At 50.9% G+C, this 12,598-nt stretch overlaps 2 protein-coding genes across 2 annotated transcripts in view; one reads left to right on the forward strand and one right to left on the reverse strand.

Moving 5' to 3' along the window:
- The window catches only part of Tg (thyroglobulin), a 164,496-nt gene that overhangs the window by 33,954 nt on the left and 117,944 nt on the right, over window positions 1–12,598 (reverse strand). The window lies entirely within an intron of this gene.
- The window catches only part of Sla (Src like adaptor), a 28,776-nt gene that overhangs the window by 2,675 nt on the left and 13,503 nt on the right, over window positions 1–12,598 (forward strand). The window contains exon 2 of the mRNA XM_051202543.1: window positions 5,110–5,207. Coding sequence (XP_051058500.1) covers window positions 5,147–5,207 — 61 coding nt within the window. The 5' untranslated portion in view covers window positions 5,110–5,146. The remainder of the gene's footprint in view (window positions 1–5,109; window positions 5,208–12,598) is intronic.

A 12,598-nucleotide genomic window follows, 5' to 3' on the forward strand; every position in this document is an offset into this window, starting at 1 on the left:
CCAGCCCATGGCAGTGCTCAGAGTGCTTCCCTAACTGTGACAACTGCCCTGGCCCTTGTGGGACAGCAGCTTCCCAAGTCCTACTGGACCTGAGAACCTAGCTACACTGATTAGCAAGGAAGGGACTATCATCTGTGTGTGTTACACTGGGCAGAGTTCAGATTTCTATCTCGCTGATAGGTTTGTGAGTAATATCGGTGACTCACACATATGAACAAACAACAAAAGGAACTTCTGCTGGGAAACATGACATCATTAAGAAATCACAGCCTTGCTGGTTTGGGGCTCCGGGTCCTTGAGTACATATCAGCATCTCTCTGGAAGTTTCTCTCAGCCTCCACCTATAACTGTACCTACATTTCACAAGGACCTGTGTGAGATAAGAAGCAACTTGACTTGATCTGCTTTGCATACGGAGGTCCCGGGGAAACTTCCTTCAAAATAATACGTTCAAACAGAGGGGTTTGGACCGTCTTAGACTAGGCATGTCTAATCTTTCCCATTTTGCTCCTGTCTATAAAATTGATGCTCATGCAATCAGGTTACACACACACACACAAAAGTTTCATAATGTTTTAGGTAAGTTTTTGTCACATTTATAGCTACCCTTGGCCTCCTGCCGCCCACTGAGGTGGGCTGACTTCTCTGGGATGACTCCCAGCAGGCTCTTCACACTCTGGGTGTGAGTCAGGCGTAAGATGGTTGCAGCAGGAGGTACGGTGTCTGAGTAGGTCTTTACTCGGTCCTAGAAAAGGGAATGGGCAGCAGGACGGGACGGGACGGGACAGATGGGAAAGGATGGGAGGGGTACCACGGAAGGCTGTCCCGGAAGCCCCGTGCCCATTCAGGGAGAAACACCTGCCTATTGAAGCCAGGATGTGGTATGGGACCCAGGAGACCCTGCCAGGGTCTCAGTGGTGCCTGGAACTGCCCCCGTGACAACTCTTATTTTCCCTGAAGCAAGTTGTCAGACCTAAGCATCACCGAACAAGTTTCAAGCGGACGTGGAATCATAGGGGCCAGTCATGCCTTGCGGGGAGGGATGGGGTACAGCCCAGAAAGGGCAAGCGATTTATTTATTTGCACAGCTGGTATGGTAGGTGGGTTAGTTAATGACTGACACCACAGAGAGCTTGCCCCTGTGGGCTACTATTTACCAAACACACCCCTGCTTTACTAATGCATAGCAATTGAATTCCCCAAACACAACCCTGCAGAGCACACATTTCCATCTTAAACTGGTAGAAAAGAACAGACTGTAGAGATCCAGAGGTGACTGGAGGGTACACAGCCAGCAAGTGGGGAGCGGAGACACCAACTGACTCTAACCCTGCCCTGCAGGCCCGCCTGTGGAGGTCTCTGAGTCTTGCCCAGCCTTGGAGACTCCTAGGCAAGTTTCACGGGCTCCTGTGATAGACTCGTGGGTGCATATGCTACTACGTTCTTATGAAGTTGATCACAGAGGTAAACGCCTGTCTCCCCAGCACTTCAGAGGCTCGGGCAAAGGATGGAGTGTTCCAGGCCAGCCTGAGCTGTGTTGTAAGACCATAAATATGTAATGAATGTATGATACCTCAGCGCGTCCACCAGTTTCTCTTCCATTCTGACCTATGGTGTTACAGTTGTGAGTGCTAGCAAGCCTGGAACCATCTTTACCCCACCCCCAAGGCTGCCTTGAAATAGCAGCAGGCCTTTACAAACCTGCCTCCTGCCCCTCCTCCTTCCCACCCTGGGTTTCCAGGCCTAGGCTTCCAGTCAGGGCTGTGTTCTCCAACTGGCCCCTCGGCCTTCCTGCCCCTTGGTTCCCCTTCCCCTCAAAGTTCACGACTGCCAAATTTAGCTGCCAAATTTGGTTGGGTGACTTTGAAGAATCCCTTTGGTGTTGTCTTCTCAGACCAGGAAGGGGGTGGGTGGGTAGGAGGCCAGGACAAGTTGTCAGAGGTGAGGAGAGCGTGGGCTTTGGGGACAGGTGTACCAGCTTTGACCTCCGCATCACCTCCGCCTGGCTCTGAAACCTCAGCTCTCAGCTAGCTCGGCCTGGGTACACAGTCAGCCACAGTCAGTTGTTGCCTAGCCCCGTGTTGCAAGACAGAACCTGATGTGGGGGTGGCTGTTTTGTGTGTCACTGTTGTGGTTAGTGGTGCCATATTTAGTGGACACTGAGGCTCCTGACTAGTGGTCTCTGGCTCCCAAACCTTAGAAGATGGTTACAGGGGTGAGTTTTTAGCTGTCATGTTGTAATAGGTTTTACATCCATGCCTGCTGTGGCCAAGGCTGGTGCCTATGTGTCCCCAAGGGTGGACCCTGCTTCACCCCTGGCTGAAGTTCCTGTTGTCGTCTCTCTGTGGTGTTCTGAAAATTGCACAGATACCCTTCCTCACACTCTCTCCAGTGGAATTTTGTAAAAATGATGATGGCTCTTTTCTCTTATTAATAGTCTTCCGAGAGCCAGGGAGTCCTGATTGCTAGAATGAAGTGTGTGTGTGATTGGGTGGGGGGGGCAGGGGTAAAAAGTGACTCTCCAGATATCTCATTTTATCAAAAGTGGAAACCGAGGCTAAAGGCCACACAGACAAATAGCTTTAGCTCTGGGCTGAAGGGACGAGAAGGTGAGTAGCTGTCACTGTCCTTTCCACCTGGGCAGGAGGAGGAGGCCACACTCAGAGAAGGGTAAAGAGGTCAGGGATAGGCGGGGCCAGTGTTAATTAACTGAGCTCTCTCCTGCCCTTTCCTTAATGTTCCTAGAAGCAATTAGTGTCTTGCACCTTCCCTCCGCCTAACTGTCACAGATTAAATCAAATTGTTCGGTTATTTCCTCGGGGAGGCCCCAGTCCCCCTGCTTCTGGGCATCGCCACTCTGCTCAAATAAAAGCCTTTAAATGGTGACTTAACCCCTTCCTGGAGGTGCAGAGAGGTGGTGAGTGTACAAAGGCTGTGGTGTGCTCTTGAGGTACCAGGACTCCTGGTGGCTCAAGGAGCTCTTCAGGTCTTTTGTCAGGAGGAGGTAAGAGGGGATGGCTTGTGGGAACCTGGGGAGCCAGGTAAGATCAGGAGGCCCGGGCCTAGGGAGGGCCAGATGGATCATGTGCCCTCATTAGCTCTGCCTTTGCCCCTCTGGTGTGCATCCCAGTTTTCCTACATGAAGAAAATGTAAGCTTCCAATGCTCCTCCCTCCCTCCCTCCCCTCCATCTTCCCTTTCTCTTCCTCTTCTCTCTCCCTCCCTTCCTTCCCCCTTCCATCCCTCCCTCCCTGTCCCTTTCCTCCCTCCCCTTCCTCCCTCCCTCCCTCCTCCTCCCTCCCTCTGCCTCTCTCTCCTCCTCTCTCTGAGTGTTAGGAACATAGGCTCCTCAAACTGTTGAAAGGTGCTGGGAAGAATTTGAAGGGCAGCACACCACACGTGCTGTGTCTGGTCAAGAGGTCCTGCCTTCAAGGATAGATGTGGGTTGGAAGCCCCAGAGTGGCCCACGGCTTAGGCAGGGGAGAGGGGCTAAGTCATCACCCGTCCTGTATTTAAAAACACTTTACAGAGTACTGCCACCCAGTCACCATTCATATGTCCTTGCTTCTCAGTAGATGAGGGGCTCCACCACCTGCTTCCCTTCCTCTGAAATCAGGAAGTAGTGTGAACCTCCCTCTGCCTCCTCTCAGAGGCCTTGTCCTCGGAGCATGGCTCTTTCTAGAATTTGTGCACACAGGATTTGAGATTTTAAGCTCAGCAGTGGCTCAACAGCCATGCACGCTCAGTCGAAGTTGGACTTTGGATTTTGAGTTCTGATGTTATTTCTCTCCCCCAGGCTCACACCCCTCGATGATGTGCATCAGGAAAGACCCCTTGCCCACAGGGTGCTGTGTTGATGAGCTTCCTGGTCTGGGCTTGGTGCACTGATACGATTTAGGCTTGTGATACTCTCAGCACATGCGGGGTTTGGGAGGAGCTGTCCCTGTGGCTAGTGGCTGGCTGCATACACAGAGTATAGATATGTGATCTGAAGCCAGGGTCTAGGGAACGTACCCTGCTTCAAACTCATGAGCTCTTGGCCCAAGCGGTGTACTTACAACAAGTAGAACACGTTTCCTGTTGGCGTATGTGTTTCCTGAAGCAGGAACCACTCTGTCCATACTTACGGCAACCTTCTCTGTGCCTCCCTAAGACTCTTCTCTCTTCCAAATACTTGTACAGAATCTCTGGATTTGAACGCTTGTCTATTGTCTATGTAATTATCGCCGGTCAGGCCATGTACTGTGTTTCCCTGGCTTTATATCAGTTTTGTAGCAACTACCCAAAGCTGCTCTATAAACCCCTACAGCAGGCAAGAAAGTGTTAAGAGCTTGCCAGAGGTTACTGGTTCTTAAGTGAGAGCCACAACATTGTAGTCTGTAGTCCGTGTGGGGCTCCAGGAGCCCATTGCGAGGTAACTGCTCCTTTACCTGTGTGTGGCTTAGGTTCACTTATTTACCCGCCTTTGAGTCTGATTCCTTAAGGACACGGGGCTTTGCCGCCATCAAGGCTATTGTGGAGGTGAGTGTGTTTAGTAGTGTGGAAAGCATCCACATAAAGCACACACCAGCCAAGTAAAAGGTACAGTCACGAAGTTGGCCTTGGCCACCCTTTGTTAATGCAGGTGTGGAAATTTAAACAGTTAAGAACCAGTCAAGTCAAAACGCCCCCAGCCTGGAGTGGCCCTGCGCCTTCAGGCTGTGGAGCCCTTCACTACCAAGTGTGATGTGTCTGAATTCCTGGGCTGAGAGAGCTGCTGGCTAGCATCCCCGAGCGCAGCTTCTTCGGGGCTACCTAGAACACTGCTCAGCTTCTCCAGCAGCCCTGCTCTGCACAGCGGTGGTGTGGAGGAATGGAAACTTTTGCCACCAACAGCAGTTGCTAGCAACTTCCTCCTCCGTGGTTTTTCTCTGTCATCCCCTTGATAAAAGAACTCGCAATGTGCCTCTGTAAACCAACACTCCTGCATCACGTCTTGACATAAAAACAGCCGCCTTTCAAGAAGCAGGCTGCCTGAGAAATGATGCACCATGAGCTCTGAACTAGGTCACTCGCCACTCAGGGATCTCTGGGTGTGCTTCATTCTACGTGTGTGTCTCTCCTACTGCAGGCTTCCTGTACCTTCCGCAGCCCCAAGAGACACAGAGATGGGAAACAACATGAAATCCACTCCTCCGCCTTTGGAGAGGCCAATACCCAGCACCGAGGGTAAGTTTGACTTCTCCGGAGAGCTATTTAACTCAGTTCTGCAGCAGCCCGCTGCAAAGCCTGCACGGTGGTAGACAGTGGGGCCTGTTGGAAAGGGGCCATGGGCACTGATGCTCTGTTATTCCAGCCCTTCACTTTGTGGCTCAAATTTCTAATGACCAACATTTGCGACAGTTGGATTCTTGGCAGTTCGAAAGTGTTGCCGTTTTAAGAGAGAACTCTGAGATAAGTGGGCTCCATAGTTTTATGGTTGGCAAAACCAAGTCTCACAAAGGGAATGCAGGCCATATCGATAAAGAAATCTCCTGTCTAGTGAAGGCTGCAATAGACCAGAACTCGAACTGTAGGGGAGAGGCCCGGGCTGCGGGTTAATCAGGGTGGCCAAGTTCAGCTAGGTGTCAAGAAGCCAGGTTGCACCAAGCTTCCAGAGCTTCAAAGGGTGGAGGGGATATAAGCAAGCAGAAGGCAAGGCTGGTCATCGGATCTACTGAGTCCTAGGGTCATATGTGTGTCCCATCTAACACCCTCAGGCCAGTGAGAGGTGCTATGGGAGAGGCCCGGTAGGAGCTGGAAGGGAGGTAACCAACCGTGTTTGCAAGGGGGATATAAGACTGCTTCCTCCTCCCACCTCCCAGCATCGCCCTAAAGATCTCATTAATCTCCTAGAAGAGATGACACTATCTCTCCCTGTGCCCTGAAGCACTGCATCGGGCACCGTTCATAGAGAAAACCATCCTGCTTGCTGATCGAGGGCTTCACACGAAATGTGCTGCCCTGTCTTGGCCATTATTCTTTCCATGGCACCTGTGGGCCCTTAACAGAGGGGCTGCTTACCTTCCCCGAAGCAGAGCAAGAAGCTGCCTGTACTATATATATATAGCCTGATGGCTGTTCAGACACTAGCAGTGATCAGGGGTAGAGCCTTCCCCTATAGACTTTCAGATCAGCTGCAGGGGACACTCCTGGGGACTCTAGATTTTCAGCACTAGCGCTTCCCTTTCTAAAAGAGAGGGGACAGAGGAGTAAACAGCAAGCCTGGTCACAGGCCTGCAAAGGTACGGTGGGGTGGACAGAGTATTTGTCTTCTACCTCCCACAACACAGCTCAGGGTGGGCTGCCCATGCACAGTGACCCAACTTGTCTCCCTCCAACCCTCCCACTCCTGGCTGTCCATGCATCAGAGAATGGGCAGTAAATGTGACTTCCTCCAAATCCATTGCTCAGGTGCTACTTCTCAGCCTGGGACAGACAGAAGGGCCTGAATGCTTGAGCAAGCCTCATGAAAACATCAACCTCTAAGGACTTGCCTGTTTGTCTTTATTTTTTTTTTAATGCAGATTGCTATGGAGTAATTTGTTTTTTCCTCTCTTTTCCCCCCACCGTGTGGGTAGGAGGTCACCTCTGAGGAGGAGGTTCAGGGGTCTCCCCTCAGGCTACTGGTTAGAATTCCCCAGGCCTAAACCAGGGTGTAATCCAGATAGTCACATCCAGTATTTGATTGGCTGCTTTACTGGCCCGCCCTGGAGCTTCCTCTATTGTCAAGCCTGACTTGATTTCCTCTTTTTCACGTATCTATTTGAATAAGGGAGAAGGCACCAGCTTGCTGCTCTTCTAGTAGGCTGTGCCTGAATTGCTGAGGCTGCAGGCCAGCCTGGGGCTGTTGCTTCCTCTCATGGCCTGGGACAAATGTCTCAGGGCAGGAAAGCCCCTGGTGCTGCCCTAGGGAGCTCAAGACTCAAGGGTTCTCTTGGCCTTTGGAAGCTCTTTCTTTCACTTCTTTCATCATACCAGGACAGTGAATGCCTGGGCATGCGGCTTTATGGTCTGTTTTCTTTTAAAATAAGCTTTCTAGAATATTCCTCATCTGTGTGACTCCCAGGAGCTAGCATCATAAAGAGATGGTCAGATTTGGTAGGAATAATATGCATTTCAGAGGCAAAAGGACCCCGTGGTGTCCTTTAGAAACGGTGTGGCCTTGGGGAAGTCCCCAGCCTTCCATCACGGATTCAGCCATGATCCCTTCCCACCACAGTAGAGCAAAGAGCAGTGACCTGATACTGGGGGTGGGGTGGGGGTGGGGACACTTTCAGATCTACTTGAGGTCAGCTACCTCAGGAGGCTATTATGGCCATTACTCAAGCCTGAGCTTCCCTCAAGTGTGAGCATCATCCCTCAAGGGTGGACATCCCTCAAGTGTGAAGTCCCCTCAAGTCTGACCGCCCCTGGAGCCTGAGCTTCCCTATAGTGGGAACAACCCTCAAGGGCCAACATCCCTCGCACTCGTAAAAGCAGTGGAACTGGGAACCCTGGGAACTTCTTCACAGAGTTGCAAATAGTTGAAATTTCCCAGTCCATGCAAACTTCAGACACCTCCCCTGGGCCACATTCATACAGCACAGAGTTAATTAAGAACCAGGGGCCTGGGGGAGGGGGGGACCGCCCAGGATGTTGGGGAAATACATATTTCCACTCGATAAAGACAACTCTGCTGTGATAATCCCCTCCCCCGTTTCTTCCCTTCACATCACTGTGACCTAAGGTGACATCTCACGTCAGAGTTCACCACGCAAACCAGCCCTGCTCAGAACCCTGCCCCACTGTGCTGGGTTGGAAATCACACCCGCCCCGCAGGCATTTACATTGCTGATATCATGAAAATGAAAGGGGGCAGGGAGAGCTGATCAATGCAAGAGGAGGAAGGAAGCAGAGAAATGTCAAGACCCAGCAGAACTGTAATGGCGGGTGGAAGGTGCGTAGCTGTATTTCCTACCGGGTCTGAAGGTATTCCGCCCCTAAGGCTGGCAGATCCCAGGATAGCCCCGACTCTGCACCTAATACACGTGAAAAGGTGAATGACCAGCTCATTGTAGCGTCTCTCAGTTCTCAGTTTGGTGCCTGAGCTGTGCCCCACGAAGTTCTGAGTGCTTTACCCGTGCAACGGGAGCCATCGCACCTACATATGCATCTCCCACAAGAAGAGCGTCCCGCATGTAAACTCCTTCAGAGAGACTCAGTTCTTACAAACAGCCCAACCACATCAACACTACCAGCCCCTTCAATATGTAGCTGAGAAACTGAGGCCCGGAAGGGTTAGGTGAACTCCCCTAAAACCCTCCAGCTTATCAGGCAGAAGACAGAGAGTAGTGTCTGGTCCATCACACTCCAGAGCAGAGAGAGTGTGTTCCAAGAGAGGATGTGCCTAGAGTGAGGAACTATGCCTGGTCATCAGATTCAATGACACAGACATTCCTGTGCCATTGTGAGAGATCCCATAGAGGAAGCACCAGTCGTCAGATCCTGGCCTAGGCCTTCGTTTCTGAGACACTAACCCACTCCTGGAGCACGGGTGACTTTAGGAGGAAGTGGATTTAACTCTGGAGTCACTTTACACTCAATGAGTCTCATAAGATACAAGCAAGTGCCCTATCTAATCCACGGCCGTAGATAACAGGACCCACAAACCCGGCTCCCATCCATCAGCAGAACCCAGTAGGCTCTTCCTCTGTGCCCACCCGCGGTTCCGTCTGATTGGCTATGTTCATGTGTTCATGCTTCCTGACAAAGCCACTGAGAGCCAGGCCCAAGGGTGACCTTGCAGGAGCCACTGAAATCGGAGATGACTCAGAGAGAGAGGGGGGGGAGAGAGAGAGAGAGAGAGAGAGAGAGAGAGAGAGAGAGAGAGAGAGAGAGAGCGCAAACGGGAAAGCAGAAGTTGAAATAACTCGGCCATTTAGCCCTGCACCCGCCAGCCACGTGCACTTTCTCACTGGAAGATGGAGTGACGATCAAAAAGAGCCGGACGCAGGTGCAAACAGGGCTCCATGAAGCGACCATAGATGTTCGGGGTCATCCTGCTGCCTGGGCATGTCACTAATCCTCTCCAGCTTTGCCTTCCCCATCCTCCACGTGGGGGTGGCCTGTGAGGTTGGGTAGAACATGCGAAGGAAGGGCTAGCTGCAGCTTTTGCTACAGCCACCGGTAGGCCTGCTGAGTGGGTGCCAGCATTAGAAAAGAAGCTGTCGGGACATGCTAAATTGCAATTATGCCTCAAGGGCCTGTTCTGCGTGGACCAGGTAACGTGTATGTCCACTGAGCCCTGCCTGGGCTCCTTTCTCCTCTGGCTTCCTTCCTCACAGAACACATTTCTGTATTTTGTTTCCCATCCCTACTCACTTCTCAGGCATTAGCAAATATTTGCTATTCCGAATTTCCTTTTCTCTTCTTACCAAGTGGAGTTTGTGTCTAGATGAACCAAAGGTAGTAAGATAGCCTCATGTTGGCATTCCTGGGTAGCGTGTACACTGACATGGTCAGGCTGGAACTGGTTTTGATTGTGAAAGGGTGGGTACGCTTGCCCTGTGTGGGAATGACCCATGAGTTCCTGAGACCAGCCTTGCACAATCCACTACAAGGCAAGGTTTTGATATTTCCCATTTTTATATGGGAAGAAGTCAAGCTCTGATTTTTTTTTTTAAAGCCTTTCTTCAGATTACAGAGCTCTGAAGTGGAGGCATGTGGGTCAGCCCAGCCAATTCCAAATGCTCTGGGCTTCTCATGGCCAGCACACATTTGTTCTGTGGATCTAAGTCCTGATACTCCTCCTCCTTCCTTAGCTCCTCTCCTTCCAGCCACACATTATTTGGTTGGATCGAAATGTTCAACTCTCTGGAAAAGGATTCAAAGTCCTAATGGGTCTATACCCCCTCTCATTTTGTTTCCAGAAGTCTAGATGCTACGTGTGCATGTCTGCCCAAACAAGTAGCTTAAACTTAGGTCAAAATGTCTACAGCATTTTGTGAAGAAAAAAAAAAATCAGTTCTTTTTTAAAAATAAAAAATAAAGCCAGGACTCTGAGAAGGCTTGGAGATGTCTCGAAGAGAAAACACATACTCTACCCCTGGTTTTTATTTCCCTGTAGGGACCAGAGCTCAGGGAAGACAGAGGGAGCCTGCAATTGAATTTCTCACAGTGGCCAGACCGTTGTCCCTGGAGGTCTATGTCAGGCTGTGGCTTGTCCTTTGGTGTTCTGTTTCTGGTGATAAGGGGATGGAGACACATATGGCATGCCCCAGAGAACCCTTAGGCGGACAAATGCAAGGCTGTCGTGGTGATAGTTCTCCGCCATTACTGTGAAAACATTGCTGTGAAGGAAACTCCTTGAGAATCTGCTTTTGCTACCACGGAACTGTAGCAGCCGTGAGCCCCCCATGCCCACCCCCACCCCCTACTGGAACTCTCCTATTCACAGTGGGCTTCTCTGTTTTGTTTGTTTCTGTTCCGTTTCGTCACAGACATTTTAAAAGATGGCTTTGTGATGTTCCACAGTTTTAGCTTTGAGCGTGCAGTGTGAATACCTCAAACCACAAACACCTTGGTGGGCATAGGCTCTCTTTCAAGGTTCTATTTTTGTCATGGATGACATATTCTAGGAGTCATTTCAACCCTGTTTTTCATAAGCGGACATACCAATCAGTACTTCTCTGCCTAGAATACTCCGGAGACCTAGCACAGAGGACTCCGTAAAAGAGGGCTGTTGTTTCCCACACCCATGCCTGTAGTATTCTTTAAGTGGCAGATTCTGGGCAGGCAGTACCCCAGGGATGCATGACACTAAATACCCTGTGCTCGGTCCTCTCTGAGCTCACAGCCAGGTAATGGTATTCCTCTGACAGCCACACAGATACGCCAGGGCAACTCTGAGACACTGCTCCAAAGCACCGCCTCTGGTGGAAGGGGGCAGAGCATCACACCATTTCTATAGGCTGCAGTTGCTGAGGGGTAGTAGGAGTGGAGAGGGCCGATGTGACTGGACAGGGGGACACAGAGGGTGGGGCTGGGGTATGAGAAGCAAGACAAGCCTGAGAAAGCCTGGTGGGCGTGGGCACGAAAGTGGCAAACCATCAGGTCTCCAGACTCTGCATCCCCAGCCCTGGCGGCTGGGTAGCTCTCAGGGAAGATTTATCCAACTCCCCTGTCACCCCGCCCCCTTGCCCAGTCTTCCCCATCGACCTGTGGCTCATTCTGGGCTTGCACGTTCTTCTGCTTACAGGTAATCTCCAAGTCTGTACAAGCTTCATGCCCCAGAGGATGGGGCTCTAGCCCCTTAGTAGGATTCAGGACCTCTGGCTTCAACTCAGACCAACTTGAGGGCTGCTTCTAATTTCTGGGGTGGTATCTGGGTCACAAAGAGAAGAAGTTTCTAAAAATAAATTTGCTAGGGCAGAGTGTGGGGGACATTCACCCACAGGCTCAGGCCGGCAGTCTCTCTGAGCCAACCTGGCAGAGCTGTCTCTTGGGAGCCCTCACTCTTCTCCAGTGACTCATTGGGGACACCCACTTTTAGTTTCCTCTCGCAAACATTTTCATAGCTTATTGGCCATGACTCAGTTTCCCCAAGTGAACAACGCATCTGCATGTACTGTTCCACCACCATAACTGATCACCCATTCATTCACCAGTTGGCGGTTGGTTAGTCCCTTTCCTGGAAGCTTCCTTCATCTCACTCACTCAGCCTTGTGTTCAATCTTTCTTTTGGTCTGTGGGGCAGATTGAGAAGTTGGCCTGTCGGGACCTCCAGACTGTGAGAGGTCAGACGACGCAGCGCTTAGCTGAGTATCGGGGTCCCATTGAACTTCCCGTGGTCAGGCACAGGCTGTGGCACATGTGATCCCGATCTAGAATGTGGCCTCTTACAAAGCAGGATGAAGGGGGCTCAATGAAGAGTATAAGATATCACTCGGAAGTGTGGACTCTGATGCCCAGCTAGCAGACACAGTGGTAATTATGTTTGGTGCTGTGTAAGTATGCTGTTTCCCTTGAATGAACCCCAACACCAACCTGCATGGATGTGTATGAGTTATGGAAACTCACTGAGGTTGGAAACAAACGCTGCTTGGCATCAGGGAGGAGATTCGTATCTTATCACTGCATCTCTGTAACCAGCTGGGCTCACATGAACCATAGAGCATGTACACTTCCCTTTGCAAGATGCCATTAGAGTTTCATACACATGTGAGCTCTTATTAGGGGGAGGCAGATTTCATGTCTCAGCTGTCAAGTTAAGGAGTTGAAATGTCAATGTGCCTACACCAGAAAGCATGGGTGTTCTACTCACCATGGGCCATGTCACTTAACATCCCTGCCGACTAGACGCCTGACATAGTGCCCTCCCCTCCGAGTAAAAGGGGCTGTTAAGCCACAGAGCCGAGCCTGCTGGGCCTGGAGGAGACTCCCAGTTGATTAACCCGACCCTCTTCCACAAGTACCACAGATGTGGGACCCACAGGGCCTAGGGAGGGCACCTGGAAATATAGCGTTAAGGAATTTTTAAAATCACAATTACACACGTATGTGGCATATTTTGATCAGTTCCACCCCTATTACTCCTCACT

This window comes from Phodopus roborovskii, unplaced genomic scaffold (assembly GCF_943737965.1).
Source record: "Phodopus roborovskii unplaced genomic scaffold, PHOROB, whole genome shotgun sequence".
NCBI lineage: Eukaryota > Metazoa > Chordata > Mammalia > Rodentia > Cricetidae > Phodopus > Phodopus roborovskii.